Source organism: Anabrus simplex, chromosome X (genome assembly GCF_040414725.1).
Source record: "Anabrus simplex isolate iqAnaSimp1 chromosome X, ASM4041472v1, whole genome shotgun sequence".
Classification (NCBI taxonomy): domain Eukaryota; kingdom Metazoa; phylum Arthropoda; class Insecta; order Orthoptera; family Tettigoniidae; genus Anabrus; species Anabrus simplex.
Window position 1 is genome coordinate 181,818,005 of NC_090279.1, and position 24,951 is coordinate 181,842,955.

The 24,951-nt window shown below is 39.1% G+C and overlaps 1 protein-coding gene across 1 annotated transcript in view; it reads right to left on the reverse strand.

The window, feature by feature from the left end:
* Positions 1–24,951, reverse strand: part of LOC136885900 (ribosomal RNA small subunit methyltransferase NEP1) — a 65,095-nt gene that overhangs the window by 17,644 nt on the left and 22,500 nt on the right. Inside the window, exons 3-4 of the mRNA XM_067158590.2 lie at positions 13,649–13,739; positions 4,224–4,432 (exon numbers count right to left, since the gene is read on the reverse strand). Of these exons, the coding sequence (XP_067014691.2) occupies positions 4,224–4,432; positions 13,649–13,739 (300 nt within the window). The remainder of the gene's footprint in view (positions 1–4,223; positions 4,433–13,648; positions 13,740–24,951) is intronic.

Below are 24,951 nucleotides of genomic sequence, written 5' to 3' on the forward strand. Positions count from 1 at the left end.
CATTACTGTTTATTTAATAAACATTTTCTCAATATGTGGAGTCGCATTTACTCAACAGTAGCAAAGCCGAGGTGACGATTCTTGAGCTTGTCACACCGTACTGCTAGATGTCACCACAATCACAGTTCTACTCCACTCAATGCACTCGACATACAGCTATCTAGTATTCTCGCAGTGAAGTATTAGTTAAATTAACATGTATGTACAGTGTTTAATGTTGCCCAGTTTAATAACAACATTTCAATATTATTTAAATTATCCACTGTGGGTGGGGGCGGTAGAATGCCAGCATAATTTTTCCTCGTCTCTGAATCGTGTTTTTCTTACTTTCGTTGTCTGAGGTTATATTTTGCCATTGTTTTATACAAGTGAATTATTTGAATGATGTAAATGCACCTTGTGGGATACATTTCTGAACTAGTGTTTTCCATGGCACTTGAAAAGTTTAAACTGAGAATCAAGGTGATTGCATGGGTCTTAGAAGTGCCATGGTGGGAAATCGTACAAGTATAGTCACTGTACTGTTGTTGTAATGTGGACGGGAGCGAGAGACTTTCTCACCTTATCATAGGAAAGTTTGATAAGCCGCGATGTTTTAAGGGCATCGGGTACTTTCGGTGCAAGCACAAGGCATCTAAAATGCATACAGTACAGTAATCTAATGAATAAAGCACTTGCACAGGGGACCCAGTATAGATTTCTCCTCGTCTTTGAATCATGTTTTCTTTCTTTTGATTTCACTGCGTGAGGTTATGTTTGCCGGTGAGTTATCCAAATGCATTATTTGAATACTGTAAATGCACCTTGTTGGATACATTTTGGAAATAGTTTTTTCCCATGGCAATTGAGAGCTTTAAACTGTGAATCAAAGTTAACTGCATGCAGCAACGGGTCTTAGAATATATTGTGATGCCGCAAGGGTTGGCACTTCCGAAGTACGTGTTGACGGTTAATTCGAAATCACATAGTTTAAAGTCTGACTTTTGCATCCCAACGACTTCGAATTAATGAGGTTATACTGTAATGTTATTGGCTTTACGTCCCACTAACTACTTTTACAACCTCATTAGTGCATTTCTCGTTAACATGTTTTTCCGCTGAAAATGTCATCCATTGTGAAGGGAACACGATTTCCAACTTGGGTAAGAAAGAGAATGAGCCCACCCTAGCGCACTAGGGCGAAACGCTGGTAACCAAGAATGAGTTAGCTGGAAAATTTATAATGTCCAATAACGGACCATTTATATTGGTATTATAAATTGACTCATTCGGGACAAATGTTTCAGATTCCCTATGGGAATCAACATCTATATCATCTGATGGCCAAGCAGGCATCAATTTTTGGTAATGAGACAAAGTCTCTTAGTGCATTGGCTCTGCCGGTGGCTCCAAGTAGCCTACGCAGTGGCCTCCACGGTATGCACTAGCCAGCGTATTGGTAGGTGTGCTAGGTACCAACTGATGAGCCCACTCTAGCACATGAGGGCAAAACGCTAACAACCAAGAATGAGTTAGCTGGAAAATTTATAATGTCCAATAACAGACCATTTATATTGGTATTATAAATTTACTCGTTCGGGACAAATGTTTCCGATTCCCTATGGGAATCAACATCTATATCATAAGAAAGAGCCCTCACTACAGCTGCGTGATAACGGGAAAACTTTTTTTTTCTCACCTCTGAATAGGAATGTTTTTTGGCTTGCCGGTTAGCAGCGAGATTGCTGAATAACACAATGAGCCTGTTTGTGCTTGTATTACGCATTCCATTCAGAAATTAAAAATTGATTTTGTGTTGATTGGTACAATGAAGGGTAGCATTTATATTTGTTGCCTGATAGCCTACATCTGGATTAAGAACAGAATTGTCTGAAGTTGATGAGCGTGGTGTATATATGTCTTGTGACAGCCTAGTTTTGGATTCGGAAAAAAGTTGTGAAATTTCTTGCTAATGAAAACAAAATTAAAATCTATCCAAAAGTGGACTAGCACCCGCATCTTTAAACGTGCAGAGGCAGCGCAAAACAACGTTTCAAACAAAGAAGGCAGCAGTCACACATGGTCGAGTGTAACCTCAAAAGTTATTGTCTAAGAGTGTGACCAGAAAATAACGTTTCATAACCCAATGGTCCAAAATGAAAGGCTTCTACTACCATGTGTTTAAGAAAGAGTGTGATCTGCAATAATGCTCCATATTTTCATGGCCCTCTGTGCAAATGTTCTCATATTTTTGTTATCCGATATTTTTCACACCTTTCAGTGCACTGTTATTTTATAATTTCCAGCTGAAAAGGTTTTTCATATTCGTTCCTTGTGTTTTCCACACCTTTAATATTATCCTCTCATATTTAGAAATGATAGATTTAGTTTTCATTGTACCCACAGATACACTATGTAAAATACTGTCATGCCTGAAAAAATCTTATCTAGTGGTTCCATACCCGCGTTGGATAGTTTTTATTTGTGTATTCATTAGTGCATTTTCTTGCTTAACATGTTCTTTATCCTTGTCCCCTGCAGAAACATCTTAACGAGGTTTTACTGTACATAATAAAAAACAGTGGTTCTTTGAATTTACATATATATATATATATATATATATATATACAGTACACTGAATCTTTTGCCTACTAAAGCTGTAAAAAAGCACTGCAGTATTGTCCTATGTATTATTTTCCATAGTGTACTGTACAAGCTCCGATCCATCTCCATAATCGGCTTGCTGTTAGGTGCTCAAAGAACCATAACTAAATTTCTTGTCAACTTTTGCAATACTGGGCTGTTAAGCCCCGAACTTACCTTGTGTACCCGGCACTTCATATCACTTTACCTTCTGCCGGCCTTGTTCTCCACTTACTGACCGCCATCTTGGTCTATCAGCTGACCCTCCCGCTCCCCTGATGTTGCTCTATGTCTTGCACATTCTAGAATGAACTTTAGACCATATAAATACTCGCCATCTGGCCCACCTCGGCCGGTTGAACGAGAGACCGTTTCCCATTAGACGTGCTAGAAAACAACACTGGACAGAGCTGGTTCTGTGGCACCATCGACTGCTGCTATTTTGTTTCAGGTGAGACATAAAGATCAAATCATGTAAAACATTGTTTCAGTCATCTTTCTAAATAGTGACAGAGTTGGGAGAGTCATGCAATTGCACGGCACAAAATTCCATTTAATGTTTTTGGGCCACGGATCCTTAAAGCAAGCTTGGACTTACTCGCTCTACTGTATTTGGAACTACTTTACCCTTGTATAATTAATGATTGTATGATATAAGATACTTAAATTTACGAATGACTTCTAAAGAATTTAGCTACCATTGTCTAACTATTTTAATTAATCTTATTGTTGATTCTTTTGAATTAGGTTACTTGTTCAGTTAAATTTATAAGCTTTGTTAACGATTTTGGCATAAGTGATTGCACATCTAAGGATCCGGATTAACTATATAAAGTATTAAACTATCTACACACTACATCACTTTCGAAATTCGTCTCAATTATCCACTGAATTATATTTGTTACGCTTTGTACCTGCTGGTCGGTTATGTACACACACATATATTTATTCAAGTAACAGGTTATTCTTATCACTATTGAAATTATCTTTTTGTTTCATTGTACATCTTGTTAGCACCGTTTTAAGTCCCGGATCGCTATGGGCTATTTTCCACTGCGCACAACAGTGTTTAGTTATTATTATCATCATCATCAATGTTAACAGTACTCTTTCACTTAACTGTAGCGTCGCCCTAACAAGCTGACAGAGTACTGTAACAACTTAGCAACATATTACAATACCTTTGTGCTGAATAGAGATTTCATCTATAACATTGCCATTACTACTCTCAAGAAGTTCATCACGATTTTCAAGAACCATGTTTGTGGATCTCAGATAAAAGCTTGACGTGCCTCAGTCTTTTGCCCACTCTTATGTAACTTCTCGTGTACGGCGAATCTATTCATCTACATCTATTTTTGTATTCAGGTAGTATTTGTCCTTGGGCAACCAGTGACTGTTGCAGGAAGGTTGTATAATAATAATAATAATAGTAAAAACTAAAAATGTTTAGAAGATTTTTGCGAAATTCCAACTTAAGTTTCACGATATAGCTGAAACCAAGTTGTAGGGTGCAATAACCTGCAAAAAAGAGATAAGCCACAACTTTATCATAAAAATCTAATTAAGGACTTTCAAATTTACAAATGTTGTCACTTTACCTTGCCATGTGCCATAGCTCCAACTACTATAGCAACAGGCTCCTCTGTCGGTACTAACTCCCTTGGGTTCACGATGCGGCTAGCAGAGAAAGAGGTCCCGATCTTACGACATCCCACTGGCAAGTGGTCGGTGATAGGGTTACGGATAACTTTTAAGAGCTTCATCGGACCATCTGAAGCACGTACATTAAACCTGTGCAGTAGCTGAACTGAAAAGAAAGAAAATCCTAAAGTAAGTAAAACATTTCGAGGTGTGTTGTAACAATGAGTGCCAAGGGTGTAGGGTACAGTGAGAGACGAGAATGCCAGTGGAGCAGTGACAATGTAGGTGAGCCCATCAGCGAGCAAAATAGTAGCCCCTAAACACTGTTGGCTGACCCACTTCAAAAATGCTGGAATGTAAGGATGGAGAGACAGCTGGAATGACCTAAAAGCGGAACCTGTGAGATTCTTTATCTAGAAACTTCCGCTGACCTGTAAAACAGCGTAGCTGGGGAATGTGAGACAATCTTGAGTGAGTTGTGAGTGAGTGCAAGGCAGTTTACAAGACACGATTAAAATTGAAAGAAGTTATGTAATGGTTCCACCTTTTCAATACATGTAAAATTAGAAATGTAATGTTACATTACTAGTTGATTATAAGTGGTACCGGTTTCGACCACTGTTCTGGGTCATCATCAGCTGATCACTTAAGGTGCCCGTACACTTAAGAGTAAATACTGGCGAGAACCTCTCGATAGCAGTTACTCGCCAATGGACACAGTGCCGAGACCATCTAATGGAAATTCGCTCGCAACTCTCCGAGAGCTAACTTGTCTCAACTTGCTCGCTAGTCGACACGTACTCCCCGTCCCTCTCAGAGATTTGCTCTCCAGATACGAACTGTGTTCGAATTGTGGCGAAGCTATCGAGAGCTTGGTTCTATTTTCAATTTCAAGATGACTAAAAATTGGTCACTGGAGGAAACAAAAATATTAATTGAAATGTTTGAAAGTCGAGAAATTTTGCGGAATATGAAATGTACCGATTGCGGTGACAGAGTGAAGAAACATAAAAATTTAGAGGAAATGGGATTGAAGTTTTTGTGTTCCGGAGCTGAAGTTCAAAGGAAACTTCACAACTTAAGGAATCAGGTATGTTAAGTCTGTTTAATAAAGGTGAATTAAGAGTAAATTTTTAGTTTATATTTTATTATAATCACATCAATTTGCATGGAAATAAACATATGGTAATGATTGTAGCTGGGTTATTATTATAATAACAAGTATATAATATAATACATATATACGCTCTCTATTGTTTAAGGTATCTCAGCAATTGAAAAAATGAAAAACAGAAAAGCCATAGTGGGACAGATGACAAATACCAAAGTAGATTTTTATTTTCTTACAGGAAACAATCACACAGTGGCGGCTTGTGATGATAAAAATAGGTGGGGCACGTTCAACATATTAGGAACACTAGGAATCAAATCAATTAAATTAATCTTACCTTTTTATTTCTTGCATATAAAACTGTGATTGTAGGTTCTATTTTTATCTTCGAACACTTGATTTATTGTAAGCTCTGGTCTTGGTCGGCCTATTTCTTTAGTTAATAATCTGTTTTCGTAATTAAGCGAATTTGTTTGTAAGTACCTCACTTGATTCATTTTAAAAACACTTATGCTCGCACAGGAATACACTCAGATACATCACACTAATCTTCACATATTTTTCAGACTTACAATGAACATCGACACCGATGGACACGATTAATCTAACGGACGTTCAAGATAAGCACAGGTTTGCTATAAACACTACTTTTGCGCGCGTTAATAATACATATGTCGACAAGAAAGTGGCTGGGTGCTATCTAGTAGGCTGTAGGAGAAGTAAGTTCAAAATACGAACTAGCGCTGTAGTGTCTCGTCGTAGAAATACTGTGACCGGGTCAATAGAATTTGCCATAACCCCCTTCACCCCTCACAGCTCACAGAATGAGGGGATGATGTTCAGGTATAAGAACGAGTCGGTCCCATCCAGGATTAGACCTTTACTATGTTGGCTAGTTTAGTCCAGGGCTGCTAGAACAAGAACAACCATGGTGAATCATAGCCTCTTGAACTCACTGAAGATGGTCGTGACACTAATCGTGCATAATGTTGTTCTGATTTTTATAATAGTTTTAATCGGTCGAGGGGCACGTGACCATGTGACCTAAAGGCAGAACCGCGCCTGCAATCACAGCTGCTGCGACTTGTCAGTAGTAATGTGATGACATTTCGACTGCTCTCCACTCTCTACAGGTACACAAGTGTACAGGGTGGGACGAGAACTCGTGAAAGCTATCTTGGCGAGTGGTACTCTCGATAGTTATTCGGGCCGAAATTAACTCTCAAATGGACAACAACCTGAGAGCGGATATCAAAAGTTACTCTCCTAGTTAATCTCAAATGGAAACCCACCCTTACAATATAAAAAACAATGCACAGGAAAATAATAGGTGATGTATAAATTTTTCACTAGTTGTGGTTCATGAAGTATTATAACACTTTTGGCCATAGCTCTGCATGTTGAAAGTTCTTAAAATCTTGAAGAGGTCGAGGATCAATCATATAAATGAAGTCCGACGTAAGTACTTGGAGAGCAGTAAAACGTGATAATTGGCACTGAATTTTAAATGTTTATGAAACTCAATGAAAAATGAAATACTGTAGTTCAAGGATCAAGTTTGGGAACGATGCTAGGCGTGAAATCATATAATACAGTGTAATATACTTGACAATAGAAATATATAGTAACGTTTAAAAGTCTCATATGTCAGATTCTTGAAGTTTGGAGATGCAGAACAGTTGACATAGAAAACAACTGTGAAAAGAAAAAAGTTAAAAAGCACAATATTAGAACAATTGAGAATTGCATTTACACAGCGTGTGATTTCTTGAGGTGGCATAAAGTATAAATTTAAATGTTATAACGATCTGAACCGTAAATGATAATATAATACCCAGTTCAATGCAGAAAAGAAAAAGAGAGAAACAAACCAAACATGTTAATTGAAGATAAAATAGGTGTGGAACAGAATATAATGACTAAAGAAGGTAGATTTTATTTTAAGCATTATACTGTATATAGTGAGGGGTTGAATTAGATTAATAGAGCGGGAAGTGGAATGAAGAAAGAAGAAAGGAAAGGATGGGATAGGGAAGTAAAGAAGGAGTAGCAGCTTAAGGTGGGGCAAGTGGATGGGTTATTGGTGGTAGAAAACGTGGGTAGGAACTGTGTAAGACATGGAAAATCGAATTTGGGTTTAGAAATTTAGCGTTTTTGAAAATGAGAATGCGGAAGTCAAATAGAATATTGGGTTATTCAGAAATGCCGTTTAAAATGAAATTAGGGTTGAAGTATTGGTCAAGGTGAATAAAACAATTTTCAGTTGTGTTTAGAAGGGGTTCTTTGTTAATAATTTTAAGTATTTGCAAGTCCTGTTCGATTTTGGTGAAATTATGTTTAGAATCTTGCATGTGTTATCCTATTGCAGAGAAACTGTTATATTTTATGGCATTGACATGTTTGGAGTATCTGATAGTAAAGTTGCGTCCAGTTTGTCCAATGTACGAAGAGCTACAGTTGTTACATTTGAATCTGTATACTCCAGATTTAGAAAAAGCATTAGATTTATTTAATAAGTTAGAGTTGTGTATATCAAGATTTCTGTTATTGGTTCTAAAAGATATTTTTATGTTGTGTTTTTTAAGAACGTTAGTAACTTTATAAACGTCTTGGCTAAAAGTAAAAGTGGAAAATGCAGTGGCTTTGGTTTTATCTTTTGTTAATGTTGTTTTGGGACAGTTTCTGAATTTATTAATGATTCGCAAGGCGGTAACAAGTTATTCGAGAGTGTGTCAGCGACGATTGATCAATCAGATGGTTACATGAAATTCAGTACAACCTACAAGTCAAGTTCTTAGGTTTAGCTGTGTTGTGAAGTGAACTGCTCTGGGGGATTACACATCAATGAGAAGGCCCTGCTGGACAGCAGCTTGGCCAAGTTTGTGAGTACAAACTGCGGAAGTGGAAAACTTGAACTTGGTGTACTTCTAATAACTGTACATAGCAGTTTTAATAAACTCAGCTGCTTGTAAAAGAGCTCTCTCTAGATGTTTTAATTTTTAGGAACCTTGGCAGTACAGTTAATTAATTAAGATTATGGCACTCACTGAATTATATAATTATATAGCATTATTGTACATCGAATAAAAGATCTTTTAAGAATATACTAGAATCTTGATAATTCAAAATCGGTTAATTCAACTTCCCACCTAATTCGAAGAAGCTCTCATTCCCGGAAACATGAGGTACTGTTTTGCATGTTATTAAAATTATTTATTTAATTCGAAATACAGATAATTCGTAATTCGAAGAATGATGTTGGCCCCCATTACCGAAATTCAGACTTTTAATTCAAAACTGTCTTTACAATTTAAAAATAGTATTTTACAGAGTAATTTAAATTCAAAATTTATCCGCAACTTATTACTTATTGCAGAGAAGAAGCTACAGAGAAACAGATGGGGGCATATTGTTCACAATAGTCCTACCCAGTCCAATGAAAGGAGCCAGATTGATTCATATGGGACAGGATGCCAGGGGATTACTTATTATGCACCAACTAAACAGCAGCTAAAGTAGGGTTGAGGATTGCCATTAACAAAAGTGAGTTCATCACCAACATCGGAGATGAATCAACTCAATCCCACACGGGGATACAGTAATAAAGACGACTAACTCCTACAAATATCTCAGAGTGTGGATAACCTCGAATGTTAGTGAAGATCTAGCCAAGAAACTCAGGTGGAGAGAGCTTACCATCTCTGTAAGAATGTTTACAAGTCCATATCCCTTTCCCTTCGCCTCAAACTTCGACACTAAGAAACCATAGTAAGACCTTCGGTAGTGTATGCCTCAGAACATAGTCAAAAAGGGACAAAAGAGGGAGGTGAATACAGAATTAGGCATAACAAAGAGGTTTACCAACATTTAGAGCGCATAACATCAGCTATGAGAAAGAGGAGACTTATCTTCTACAGTCACATAGTCTGAATGGACAACAAGAGACTGACCTCAAGAATCTTCAACACTATTTCTAGAGGGAAGGGTACAAAACTGGTTTGAAAAGACCTAAAGTTTTAAAAAATTGATCCCAAAGATATGTTCAACAGGGATAAATTTAGATTGCTGATCAGAACATTTGACACTCTCCAGTCACTGACAGGTGCGTCCCAGGGTGGGAGTGAAGTAGACTCAAGAAATGAAAGCAACCCACAGCACAAAGATGAAGGAATACTGGGCTAAGAAGAAATAAATAAATAAATAAATAATACAGTAAAACCTCGTTAATTCAAAGTCGTTGGGACTCAAAAATCGGACTTCGAATTACGTGATTTCGAATTAACCGCCGATTTGCAATTCAGAAGTACCAACCCTTGCCGCGTTACAAAATATTCCAATGCCCGTTACTGCACGAGTTAACCTTGATTCACAGTTAAACCTTTCAAATGCCGTAGGGAAAACAAATCCTAAATGTATCTAACAAGGTGCATTTATTGAAATAATACTCTTGGATAACGCCATATGTCAAACGTAACCTCACACCCGGGAAAAATAAAACACGATTCAAAGACAAGCAGTACGGTAATCTACTGTATATATATGCACGACGCAATTTGAGCGAATATGTTATAACCTACTTGATTTAAGTGCAGTATAAAGCACTTGCACAGGGGAGCCAACAAGGCTGTCCAAATTGGAAACACATTACGCCAACAAAACAAACTTTAAAAACCCAGACATATATGGGAAACACATGGCACCAACAAAACAAACATTAAAAACCCAGACATACATTTTAAACAAATATAAAGAATAATAGATAACTATGTACAGTACCTGAATAGTTCATAAATGTTTAATGATCCAGTAGCGCTTTTATGTCACACATTAGGCTTATTGCATTTTAAAGAAAGAGTGTATGAGAGGTTGCTTCATCTTTTTTTTATAAACACTAGCTACGAACTGCTCCATATGGGCCATAGCCTTAATTGTAGCGTCGTCAGCATCACTAGCACTTATCACTGAATCCAACACGGCGAGAGCGGCAAGTACATCATTCTTTGACGGAATAGTTGCCGCCTGCGCCGTATCTTCGTCGTGTTCAACATCAGCTGTAGCTGCATCTCCCTCTGGCGTCACGTGATCACAGCTGATCATCATGGCGGGATCCCGCTCTTCTGAAGTAGTCTCCGCATGGTCTATGGCGATGTATTCGGAGAAAGTCATACCGACATCGGACTTTTGCCGTAACTCCTCCCATTCATCTTCATTATCGTCGTCTTCTTCTGCTCCTTTTTCTACTTCATTCAACGAACCAAAACCACACTTGACGAAGCAGTTCTTGATGGTCGATGAAGAAACAAGAGTCCCAGGCAACTGTCACACTCCGCATTGCATCAATTACGTTCCACTTGCGTATTTCTCCCGCCGGAATATTTCTAGCAACTTCCCGGTGAAAGTAACGCACCAGTCGCTTTCTGTAGGCACGTTTCACAGATGAAATTATACCTTGGTCTAGGGGTTGCAAGTAGCTCGTAGTGTTGGCCGGCAGAAAAAGAAGACGCACATGTTTTAAAATTAAGTAGATTAAGTTTGTGTGCAGCGCACTGATCCAACAACAGAAGTATTTTCCTGTCCTGGCATGCCATTTTGCCACTCCTCAAAAATTTTGCCTGTCATCCAGGAATTCCTAGACGACATATTTGCACGGAAAGTGCCTGATGCCTTTAAAACATCGCGGTTTCTCGAACTTGCCTATGACAAGGGGAGGAAGTCTCTCGCTTCCGTCCGCATTGCAACACAGGACTGTGACCCTATCCTTGTAAGATTTCCCGCCATGACACTTCTCTCCCTTAAAACCATAAGTCCGTTTGGGCTCGGCATTAAAAAACAATGCAGTCTCATCGGCATTGAAGATATTGTTCGGTGCATACGAATTGATTATGTGAGCCACGTTTTCTCGCCAACTGTCTGCATCACTAGTGTTCACTGATTCGGCTTCTCCGCACACTGCCTGACACGTGATATTGTGCCGTTCCTTAAAACGCTGAATCCACCCGTTCGAACACTGAAATTCAAGACCCATCTTCAGCGCCAGTTCATTCGCTTTCCCCTTAATAATCTCGCCATCTACTGGGATATTGTTTGCCCGAACATGCCGAAACCACTCGATCAATTGTACTTCCAAATCGGAGTGTTTAGCTCCTCGAATGCGCATTCGCTTTGCTGTATTTACACCCTGCATTTCCTGAGCTTCTATGCTCTCACGATTTTTTAAAAACGTTGAATGTGTGGACACAGGAATTCCAAATTCTTTAGCTATTTCAGTTTTTGTCCTTTGTCGACCTCCCTTATAATTTTCACTTTCTCGCTGAGTGTCTTTGAAGAATACTGACGCTTAGCCACCGCATCACAAAAAAAGGAACACACGTGCCCTAAACTAAAATATCGTATCAATAAACTAAAACACAGTATTAATAAAATATAACAACTTCGAAGTTTATAACTGCACACTAAAACTTTAAATAAAATGAGTAACTAGAAGAATACAAAAGAACTATGATTTCACTAGAAATTGGCAACTCTGAAGCACGCTGTAGACACACCAAACTCAAAGTGAAAGTGCGGAAAGATACACGTTCCGGACACCAAACTCAAAGTGAAAGTGCGGAAAGATACACGTTCCGGAAGACGCGTTCTATCGTGACGCGGAGAATTTTTAATTCAAATTACGCCGTAAAGTATTATTTTTAACAAATTGAAGGGCAATTTCGAATTAAAAGTCTGAATTTCAATACTGGGACCGACGCTGTTCTTCGAATTACGAATTATCCATATTTCGAATTAAACAATTTAAATAACACGAAAAGCCGTACCTCGTGTTTCGGGGAACGAGAGATTCTTCGAATTACGCGGCATTTTGAATTAACCGATTTCGAATTATCGAGGTTCTACTGTAATAATAAGGCCTCGGCTACAATGTGCAAGCAATTTAATTTGATGCCATCCGGCTGTCTGCTCGTCAATTTTGACGTTCCATTTTACTCTAGGCCTTCTAGATGGCACAGTAAACTGGTGATGGTAGCGGTGCGGTCATTATCTTAGGGAACAGGACAACTAAATTATCAGCCCCTTTAACAATATTCATAGATAAAAAAGTTACAATCCCTCATGGGAAGAGGGAATCGGACAACAAAATGGAAATGCAATGAGAGGTCCAAAAATTAAAAACTATTAAAGCTTCTCCTCTACCTCATACCATCAGGGTTGACAAATGAAGAGCGATAAAAGGAAATCTGACAGAGAAGATAGAAGAACAGAATCCACATCTTATTTCAAGGAATTATATTTCATAATGAACACATTATGCAGCGGAGACCCTCTTTCACTTGAACAAAGAAAGGCCGACAGACTCCAGAAGATCAAAAGAAGAATTGGAGGAACTTGCATCAACAAAGAATACCAAAAAGACAGACAGTGGCAAATAATACCCAACAAATTCGTGTACAAAGAGTTGGAATCCATTACTGATACTATGCGTACAAGGAGACAGGGATTCTTTGGACAAATAATAATAATAATAATAATAATAATAATAATAATAATAATAATAATAATAATAATAATAATAATGATGGAGTGTGGCCTCTTTTCAAGCTGATGCCATACAGGCATCCTGCGCGTCTGTGAGGATGGGGCCCTAACCAAGATGAATTTTAATGATGAAGACGCCATACACACGCAGCACCCGAGCTATCGGAATTAACCAATGAAGGTTAAAATCCCCGACCCAGCAAGGAATTGAACCCGGGACACTTTGGACTAACCATTTAGCCACGGAGCCGGTGGACACAAAATGAGAATGCAGCATTCAAGACTTCTCAACTGGTACAATATAATCTTGACTTAGAAAATACCACAACAGGCTGCAGTGGGTCAGAGAAATAAGAGAGGATCTGAAGGAAATTGGTCTTACACCAGAAGACACCACAGATAAGATAAACAAACAAAATCCAGGACATAAACATCCATTTTACACTCACAAGAAAGAAACTCACACCACAAATATTTTCAACACCAGAAAGGGCACTAAGATCAGAACACATGAAAACCTACTCGGAGGACCCAAAGGTCCAAACAGTCCCTTCAAAGAGACTTAGATAATGGGCTGGCTAAATTAATCCTATATGGCCATAAAATTGAAAGAAAAATGAATAAATAAATAAATAAACAAATGAATAAATAAACAAACAAACATGATATATTTGTTTGAATATTATTGTCACTAAATGAATTGGAAAATCTATCAGAAAATGAATGAAAAATATTTACCCATGAGGCCCGCAAATCTTTTGAACGTCCTTGGTATCCTTGTTTGCGGATTTATTTCAATTAGAACATTCTTCTCTGTGTGAATATAGACCTGGAAAAGAATAAGAAACAGAAGTTCATTATGCTTTATGTACCTACAACATGTCTTGGTGGACAAAAACTGAGGAACTTGATTAAATGGTGATCAATGGACAGAAGTGTTTTTTTTTTTATTACAAAAGTACGACATTCAACTCCTGATTAGAATAATAACAGTAAGTTATTTATTAAATTGACCACCTAATCAATACAATAAGTTATTGTCTTGGATGATCTACATTGATCGATTAACTAAAAATGGTACATGTTGCGCCTAGTATGAAGGCATCATCAACCATAATCTTAAGCTCGGAATAAAAATAAGCACTTAAAATAACATATAATAAGATGAAATTGATTTAAAAAGTCTTGAAGAGACTTAGACTAAAATTAACATTCAAAATAACAATGTTGGTTGTATTGATTAGGTGGTCAATTTAATAAATAACTTACTGTCATTATTCTATTCAAATATCATCAATACGGATCAAAATGATATTTATTACATGTAATTCAACTCCTGCCCGCTGTGCTTCTCATATCATGAAAGTGAGTCATCACTAGTTTATTGTTTTCATGTCAAACCAAATAACCGACAGCCCTGACATTTATGGTGTGGAAATCATTCAAAATATACACATTATTCAGCATGAAATTTAATAAACTGAAGCAGAAGCGTGGCTAGCTGAAGGGGATGACACTGAGATCACCAAGAGTTAACAATGATCAAATCATTACTACTGTCCTTTAGACTGATCTAAATGAAGACAAAACGAACTATGGAGATAAGATAAGTCACTCCGTGGCTAAAGAAGCGCCATTTTCATTTCCCCTTGTTCAGCTCCTGCCAGTTCCTGACTAGGTTATACTCTTTTCTGAAATGACACACCTCAATATTCCTGTAGCATACCAACAGGCTACAATCCACCTCCGCAACACACGACAACAAAAACGACAATGTAACAAATATGCACTTAAAAGTAACCACTTCGGTATACCTATGGCATATCACTACCATCCACCTCCATCCATATGACAACACAAATTACAACATAAGAAATACACTGTTTTCTCTTATTATTCACAATCAGCACTGAATTTACATGACATAATTACTGAATTAATTTAGCTGCTATGACGACCTTGCTATGAAACATTATATTACGACTTTCTCCATCCCTTGACACACGCTAAACTCAACTGTACATATTAACACAATATCTTCCTATTAGCTTGAATTTATATATATAATAATCTGACTAGTCTGAATAGCCGGATCACAAACCTCAGCCACATTACCTGCCATACCATCTCGAAGTTGAGGTTAAATACCACCATACCTCACCAAATTCGCCGATAGCTTTGGTGACAAGTTCACATTAAAATCATACTCACGGTGTATTCAGCTAATTACACTTCAGAGCAGACTTCTATACACATGGAAGGATATTTAAGCCTGTCGGATGTCCCAACCGGACGTCCATCGACGAGACAATTCTCCAAGCCACAGACACAAGCAGCATTCAACAGGACTGAACATCAAACACTTCAAAAAGGACAATCAGCCGATCACAACATTTCCACCCGTCAAGACCAATAAGACCAAACTTGCATAAAACCAGCCATAAAATAAACTCTTCAAGTCACATGGTTTTCTCTGTCCTAGCTAATAAAAAACTTCCATTTCTGTCACATGTGGCATGCAGTTTTCAAAATTCTGACGCTCAACATTGGCGTACTGGCGCCTTGAAAACTGTTGGGAGACATTTGTCACGTTGAGCAAACCAACTTCTTACACAACTTTGTCTATATTTCGTTCTCTTGCTTAGCCAAATTTTCCAACTTTTGGTGCAAAAGAATGTCACCAATTTAACACACGGTTCTTACAATGACTGTTTATGACACTAATAAATAATACCAATATAATGGTCCGTTATTGGACATTATAAATTTTCCAGCTAACTCATTCTTGGTTGCCTGCGTTTCGCCCTCGTGTGCTAAGTTAGGCTCATCAGTTGGGACTTAGCACACCACCCAAGACGCAAGGCTAGTGCATACCGTGGAGGCCACTGCATAGGCTACTTGAAGCCACCAGCAGTGCCAATGCACTATGAGAGCTATGGTATTTCTACAATGAAATAAATGATGCTGACAATATAGAAATAAATACATAGCCTATAACATAGCGTAAATATTGCTGTAAATACAAAATTGACTTCATGTGGAGTTAGAATTCTGTATAATTACATGGCCTTTTCTTCTACACCAGGAATGCACGAAAACCTCTAACAACTTGTCAGTCTGCCTCTAGCACAAACTCCCCACGCCAGTCTCACTCATCCCTTTCAGCACTACCATTCTGCATGCAACACTTTTGTTCACTGAATCTGCACCTACTGCAGGTAGAAGACAATTTTCTCTTCGCTGTTTCAAGCAATCATAAAATTTTCTTGGATCAGGAGAATGATTCATATTTCTTGGTGTCTTAGTTAACCTGTTCTTCCAGTCCTAATGTTGAAATACTTATAAAATATGTGTTCATGGACCGCTGAAATACTAAAAATTCACTGGAATGCTTTCCAGATCGTTCCGGCAGAAAAAGCCGTTTCTCTCGCTCTCTGTCTCTCTTTTTTCTTTCAATATGCTTTACGTCCCACCAACACAAAGAGGACATAAGGCAACAATGCGATAGGAAAGTCCTAGGAATGAGAAGCAAGCAGCCATGGCCTTAATTGAAAACCAGCCCCAGCATTTGCCTGGTGTGAAAATCAGAAAGCACAGAAAACCATCAGGACTGCCGACAGTGGGGTTCGAACCAACTACAGTATCTCCCGTATGCAAGCTCACAGCTGCATGACCCTAACTGCACAGCAACTCACTCAGTAAAGCCCTATTTACGTCCAGCAAACATGTTTTCCAAGTTGGGAACGGTGTGGTGGAAAGTGTGTCCAGATTTGTTTGATTTGATATGATATGGAATGACATAGCAAAGGCCACAGTGCTAACTGCTGAACAACCTGTGTTAGGCCTTTTCATCCATCGACACTTGTATTATGTGTGTAGAAAGAGAATGCAACATGTTATCCAGTAGCTACCAGCTGGCCTTACAAAACCAGAAATAGCCTTTACGGCGGCAGATCTTAAAATCTCGGGAATAGAACAAACTTTTGGATGGTTAGGCCATGTGCGTTTGCAGAGTTTCGCCCAGGTGTGCCATATGGGCTCATCAGTTGGATTGGCACGCCCCTCCAAGACTCCACTTAGCAGTGGCAGAACAACTGGAATTGTACCTCCATGGAGAGTACATATTTTTGGAAAACAGAGAATACACATCTCCTTCAGCAGGTCAGCAGAGTCTTGCAGAGGCGATCCAATCCAACTGATGAGCCCAAATGGCACATTGGGTGAAACTCTGCAAACGCACATGGCCTAACCATCCAAAAGTTTGTTCTATTCACGAGATTTTAATGTTCTTACAAAAGCTTAAGGTTTGATGCTGACTATAACATATCTGATGGAAACAGCACAATATTCCTAATACATATATTTTTTAAGAGGCTACAATGCAATATCAATCAAAGCACAACTAAAATAAAGGTACTTCAATTTTTAAAAGAATAGGCCTATTTTAAAAATTAACCAGACTCTACTTGAGAGAAGAGTCAAAGCCCTGTCCAAAATTACAAACAATTTGGGTTAAACCTGGCAGATTTCAATGAAATTTAGGTGAATGACCAACTCCTCCTTCTTCTTCTCATTTCCTGTTTCCAGTCTTCTGGGATCAGGTTGTTAATGAAGGACCTCCACAGTTTTCCATTTTTCACAGTTCTTCCAGGACGAGAACACCAGGAACTGCATGTAACTTTTAGGGGACGCCCTAACCGCTTCCGAGGCCTCGGCTCGCTCTCAATCATTGTACAGGCTATTAGTATGATGGGCTCGCCACATCTAAAGGCAAGATTTTTTCAGGCCGCCCGTAACATGGGTAAATAGATACCGTTTGCAGCCGGCCCTAACATGGAGTGCAGATGCTGCCGAACTTTCGTGGTAATACCTCCACCAAGGTACCATCAGCCTTCCTAAAGAACCTTATCTGCTCAAAGGCATTAGCCTCTTTAGATTGTACTGACATTTTCAGTTGTAACCCTTAGCTGGGACCCTTACCAGATGTTACACACTGGGTCAGTGTGCTCTGGGACTCAGAAAGGTACGGGTGCCACTCCCTGGGTAGGGCTGCCTCTGAAAAGGGTTCCTACCTGCTACCTCAGAACAACTAAAATACTTTAAATTTAATAACAATCATCATTTTGCCATAAAACCAAAGCCAATGTTATAATCTATATATTAAAAGAGTTCACTAAAAACAGCTTTGGCAAATCCATTTGTCCGTTCTACTGGACTGGTTTGCTTCATTTTTGTTTTATTCTCTCCAGAATTACCTGCCAGTGAATCATGACACATCGATAGGTCTCTATGTTCAGCCAACTTTGAGTAATTATAAAAATCAATTCATTAAATGATCACTCCAGTAATTGCAGGCGAAGGCTTACCCTAACCCGCAATACATTCTATACTTAGCAGGTTGCTAAGCGACTAACACTTTCATTATTATTGTTATATATGTGCTTTTCATCCTTAGTGATGTCATTGCATGCAGCCATGTTTGATTACTACCTGTCAAGCCAGAGAGTATACACTTCCTCTGATCACGGAAGAATATTTTTCTGCACTATATTCTCTCTGATTCTCTGACCTTTCCCAGCTTCTAAATATACTCAACACATAGCAGAACTTTCCTAATAACTTACACGCTGCTAATAGAAAACATCAACGTACGCACAGGTGGGAAGCTATCAAGTCGACTAGCCTTCTATATGACCATTACTAGTAATACAACGCAGGGACAACCTGTTGAAAAAGTGGGTGTCTACTCAGTGTTCTCCCCAGAAATTTTCATCAGCCGGGTGGCAGAAACGAGTACGGAGGAGGGAGTGAGGAGAGAATACAACATAAAAATTGAATATGGTAACATTTTATTTTATTCCCCGTAGGTCATTAACAATAATATCAGACAGGTAAACATTAACTGCAAAAGTTAACTATTTTAGTGCCATTGTCACGAACAAGATATTCAGCAATGGGAGAACATATGATTGAAATGAATCATAAATTTACAGACATTTCCAATGCATGAAATTATTACATTCGGCCAAAAAGGGAAAATTAATGAATGTTTTGGAAAATTTTGAAATTTACCTTACACAAAAAAATAATTTTGAATCAAGTTTAAATGAGAGAAGTGCAGAAGATAACCCACTGTATAGACTAGCATATGATCATTTAAGGAGCAAAAAGAAGAAAAGAAGAAAAACTTGAAGATCCTAAATTTATATAGTATTCTCATTCAAAGGAGCCTCCGTGGCTCAGACGGCAGCGCGTCGGCCTCTCACCGCTGGATACCGTGGTTCAAATCCCGGTCGCTCCATGTGAGATTTGTGCTGGACAAAGCGAAGGCAGGACAGGTTTTCCTCCGGGTACTCCAGTTTTCCCTGTCATCTTTCATTCCAGCAACACTCTCCATTATCATTTCATTGCATCTATCAGTCATTAATAATCACCTTGGGAGTGGCGACCCCATTGTAATACTAGCCTATACATGTTCATTCATTACATCCCTGATCCGGTCTCAGACTAGAAAACAGGTTGTAGGTTTTCATTTTCTCATTCAAAATCCAAAATTTTATGTATTGATCATTTTTATAATATTTCTTTTTACTCTTTGATATGGTAAATTGTAAAACAAAAGATTATGTGATATGGTTTTGTTCTTTGATCTGACCACTAAGGAAGGGAATGGTTGAGATTTCCCAAAACATGTTTCGTTTAATAAATAGTTTTTCATTCATTTAATGAGTGTATTGATCAAGGCGGATTCAAATAAACTATTTTAAATAGTTATATTATACATTAAGATATAACAGAGTATTTTGAACTTCTAGTGTTCTACTGCTCGTTCATAACTATTTAACACCGGTGCTTACCACTCGGTTGCTGTGTGGAGTATCATACAGGTTTGTGACGTCATGTGGAATTAAGTGCTTGCATGCGATTCCACACTAATCCAGACACAATTATGCTGACAATAATGACAATTTATCATTTAAATAATAAACAATTTTACAGCATTTACATTTTAATTTGGAGCACAAATAACTCAAAAATGTATTAATGTTATGTAACTAGCACGTAATATGTACGTTATGTTAGCCAAGTTGTCAGTAAAAACGGCAGGGCAGTGCCCCCTTTAAAAAGGTCTTAGGAGAACCCTGATACTTACCCGAATCAGTATTCAGTCACGGCCAACTGTCTGTTGCACTATCTCGGGCAAGATTGTTTGAAAATGTGAACATCCAGATGTGTCTGAATGGTGAGCAGTGTATGGAAAGAAGTGTTATAAACCACATCATGAATGAATCACTTCTTATATACCGGAATTAAACGTTCATAAAACTACTGAAAAGGACAGGCATAGCAAGACAAGTTATCTGACCTATTAATAACGAATGATGCGGAGCACAGCCCTACTAGTTATTTTCTGAAAAATAGTTGGGCAGCTTGGAGCACTTGGCTGATGATGTACCATATGCAGCAAAACAAACGTCACAAAAGTTATTTAATTGTGTTGGCACAGTACGTGTTCAAAATATGTATCACCATGTGATGCACACTGATTATAACATTTATGAAGCAAAGGACAAGAAAAATGACATCATCTTGCATAATTCGTGAATATTTTCAGGTGGGTCATCCTATCTTGAAAAGTGATCCTTTCAGCAACATGTGTAATCATCTGGAGTCATGAGATCCGAGGAAAAGAAAGGGTACGGGAATGGAGTTCCACAAGAAATTAGGCAATCTCCAAAGTGTTGTTCCCTGTCGTGTGGGCTGTATGCACATTGTTGTAGTGATAAGTTTCTGGAACAACTAAAATGGTGCAATCCCACACGAATGGGGTGATAATGAGGTCTTTGTAGACTATTGATCCACTGGTTATGGATTCTACACAGGACTCTTGGCAAAATGAGGCCTCAATATTCCATGACCGGACATGGCACACCAAATCATAAACCACACACTGTGTAGAGGTTTCTGTAAAACAATATCAGGTTGTTCAAACGCTACAAAATTAGTTGCTTGCCAGTTGATGAAGCCTTCAAGGTGAATATGCTTTCATCTGAAGACCATTACATTGCAGAATAAATCTGGATCCTCATATGTCATGGACAACACTCAGCTATAATCAAATTCGCTCACCCCTTTCTGTTAGTAGCTGAGCAATTTGAATGCATCTTGGTTCCAGACCAAAAGTGGAGTCCAGCAAGTCCACTATCCCCATTATGAGGTGCATTCAAGTTATAACACCTCCTTTTTTTATCAGAACTGGAAATAGATGGAAACGTGGTTTGTTTTACAATAAGCGGTCACTCTTGGTCAATCTACGACAGAGATGACAGCACTTTACGACATAAAGAACCCTAGCAGCAGCAGTGAGAGTGAGGACTGTTTTGATACTTAAAATGGCGACATTTTGATTACAACATCAGCGTGCAATCGTTCATTTTCTCCATTTGCACGGTGTGACACCAACTGAAATTCATCGTCAGTTGAGTAAGACATGTGATGATGGTGTCATGGATGTGTCTATTTTGCGTTCGTGGTGTGACAACAAACCAAGACAATTACGGCCTCACACAAGCCAGTCTGACGACATGATCAACGAGTGAAGAAAGTTGCTTTTTTAAGATCGCCAAATGAGTATGAAACAGATCGCCACCAAAGTTGGCATTTCCAAAAAAATGCATTGTGTGAAAAACTGCCGGAAAAGGCAGAACGTATGTTCTTTCACCAAGACAAAGCATCAGCGCATCGGGTGAACGTGACGCAGCAATTTCATCATGAAAACAACTTTGAAGCGATTTCGCATACTCCTTACTCACCTGACCTGGCTCCTGGCAAGACTTCCAATGATGAAAGACACTCTCCGTAGCTGTACATTCACTAACCGTGCCGCTACTGCATCAGAGATTTTACAGTGGTCAAAACTGATCCCTAAAGAAGCGTTCGCAGCAGCCATAGAATCATGGCGTCGACAGTGTGAAAAAAGTGTACGGCTGCAGGGAGATTACGTCTAGAAGTGACGGAAGTTTCATAGTTTCCGTGTGATTAGTTAGTGAGGAAAAAATGGTATGTGTTATAACTTGCTATTTGCTTTACGTCGCACCGACACAGATAGGTCTTATGGCGATGATGGGATAGGAAAGGCCTAGAAAGTGGAAGGAAGCGGCCGTGGCCTTAATTAAGGTACAGCCCTGGCATTTGCCTGGTGTGAAAATGGGAAACCACGGAAAACCATCTTCAGGGCTGCCGACAGTGGGGCTCGAACCCACTATCTCCCGATTACTGGATACTGGCCGCACTTAAGCGACTGCAGTTATCGAGCTCAGTAGTTATAACTTGAATGCACCTCGTAGTGTTTATCACCACCATGGATGACACAATGAAGGACATCAAGTAAACCTCTTGTGAACTAAATGCAATGGCTTTCGCAGATGACATTATGATCTGGCGAGAAACTGAGGAACAAGTACAGTTGAGACTCAATGAATGGAAGGTTAAGTTCCAGGAATTCAATCTCAAGAAAAGCAAACCCAAAACAATAATGATAGCAATAAACACAGGGGGATGACCAGCGAACATCATGCTAGGAAACCATCCACCGGAAAGTGCAAAAATGTACATACCTCGGCAGTGTAATATCTCGAGATATACTAGGCACAAAGGAGGTGGCAAATAGAGTGCAGAAGAGCTCTCACTTTTACCAGCAAGTACAAACACTCCTCTGGTATACCAAAGTATCAACAAAATCAAAGCTGGTAATTTTCAATCATTACTTCATACCTAGCTTAAGCTATGGTATCATGTAGCATGTCCAGATTGAGGTAGTTTAGGTATATAATGAGGATGGAGCCAACAAGGACAGCATATGTTAACTTGGAGAGACATGTGGCAGGAAAACGGATGGTAGGAAGAGCAAGAACCCTCCGGAGAGACATCGTAAAGATGGACATTGCAGATTGGGGAATGACAATGGAGGACGTCGTTAACGACAGAACATATCTCAATAAGACAGAGTGGAAGAGGCTCGCCAACATTACCCAGGAAAGTGGAGCTATAAAATGATTATGATGACACAAATCAACCCAGCACTATAAACATCCACCAAACAGAGCCATCACTCAAACTGAGTTTCAGCAACAATGTTCGTCGTAGACTACACTTTGGACTGTAACACCTGTTGGAGAAATCATCCATGATTCTCATTTGTGGTGGCAGTTCTTGTCTCCCTTTTCAGTGACATAAGACTGATCCTGTACGATGGAACTTACCAATGACAGATAAAATCGTTCTGTCATATGGTGCCTCCTTACTAATTCCTTTTTTCTTGCTATTTGTTTTACGTCGCACCGACACAGATAGGTCTTACAGCGACGATGGGACAGGAAAGGCCTAGGAATGGGAAGGAAGCAGCCGTGGCCTTAATTAAGGTATAGCCCCAGCATTTGCCTGGTGTGAAAATGGGAAACTATGGAAAACCATCTTCAGGGCTGCCGACAGTGGGGTTCGAACCCACTATCTCCCAGATGCGAGCTCACAGCTGCGCGCTCCTAAAAGCACGGCCAACTCGCCCAGTAAGTAATTAATTGTACTCTTCTATAACATGAAGCAAACTTGGCCTATCCTAATGCCCAACTGTCTATGACCGGAAATAATGCTCCACGATGAACACCTTCTCCTCTGGTGTGAAAACCATAATTGAAAAAATCAACGCAACACTGAATTCACAATATGTGACACTTTTATATACAATAAATAGTTCACTGCTAGGGAAACAGAAACAGGAGATGAGCAATAATTTCAGCGTTGTTTGTTTTGCCGCATACCGCTTATCCATCATGAAAGCTCAAATAGTGTATTATGTAGGCCTACTATAAAATATTGGCCATCTATGTATAAACATGCATGCTGTTAATATATTATTTTACTAGCACAAACGTAGAAAGGGGATTCCTGCTCGGCTACGCAACACAACAGGCATGATACAGATGTTGATTCCCATAGGGAACCTGAAATATTTGTCCCGTATGAGTAAATTTATAATACCAATATAGTTGGTCCATTATTGGATATTATAAATTTTCCAGCTAACTCATTCCTGATTGCCAGAATTTCTCCTCAGTGTGCTAAGTTGGGCTCATCAGTTGGTAAATAGTAAACCCACCAAGACACATGGCTAGTGCATACCATGGAGGCCACTGCATAGGCTACTTGGAGCCACCAGCAGTGCCAATGTACTATGAGAAACTTTGTCTCATTACCAAAAACTGATGCCTGCCTGGCCATCAGATGATACAGATGTTGATTCCCATAGAGAACCTAAAATATTTGTCCCAAATGAGTAAATTTATAATACCAATATAGATGGTCCATTATTGGACATTATAAATTTTCCAGCTAACTCATTCCTGATTGCCAGAATTTCTCCTCAGTGTGCTAAGTTGGACTCATCATTTGGTAAATAGCACACCCACCAACATGCTGGAAACCAGGAATGAGTTAGCTGGAAATTTTATAATGTCCAATAATGGACCAACTATATTGGTACACAACAGGCATTCACCAACATTCTGACATTTTAACTGATCAGCCTACTATGTTTCATAGCAATTGATGCCTTCGGTACACTACAGTGTGTCTCTTAAAAACCCAGACCGTCCAGCGGCGTTTCACTCACGGTATCCCCTGCATGTCATAAGAGGCGACTACAGGGGGGCCTCGGAGGCTCTGAACTTTGGAGCGTGGGTTGGCGACCACGGGGCCCTCAGCTGAGTTCTGGCATTGCTTCCACTTACTTGTGCCAGGCTCCTCACTTTCATCTATCCTATCTGACCTCCCTTGGTCAACTCTTGTTCTTTTCAGACCCCGACGGTATTACGCATTATGGAATGCCCTTCGTGGACCTTGTCTTCCTTTGGCCGATACTTTCATTTTTTGGAGTGTCGGACCCCTTCCATTTTTTCTCTCTGATTAGTGTTATATACACTGACTGACAGAGCAAATGCAACACCAAGAAGGAGTGGTCAGAACTTTATGCCAATTGCAGGGTA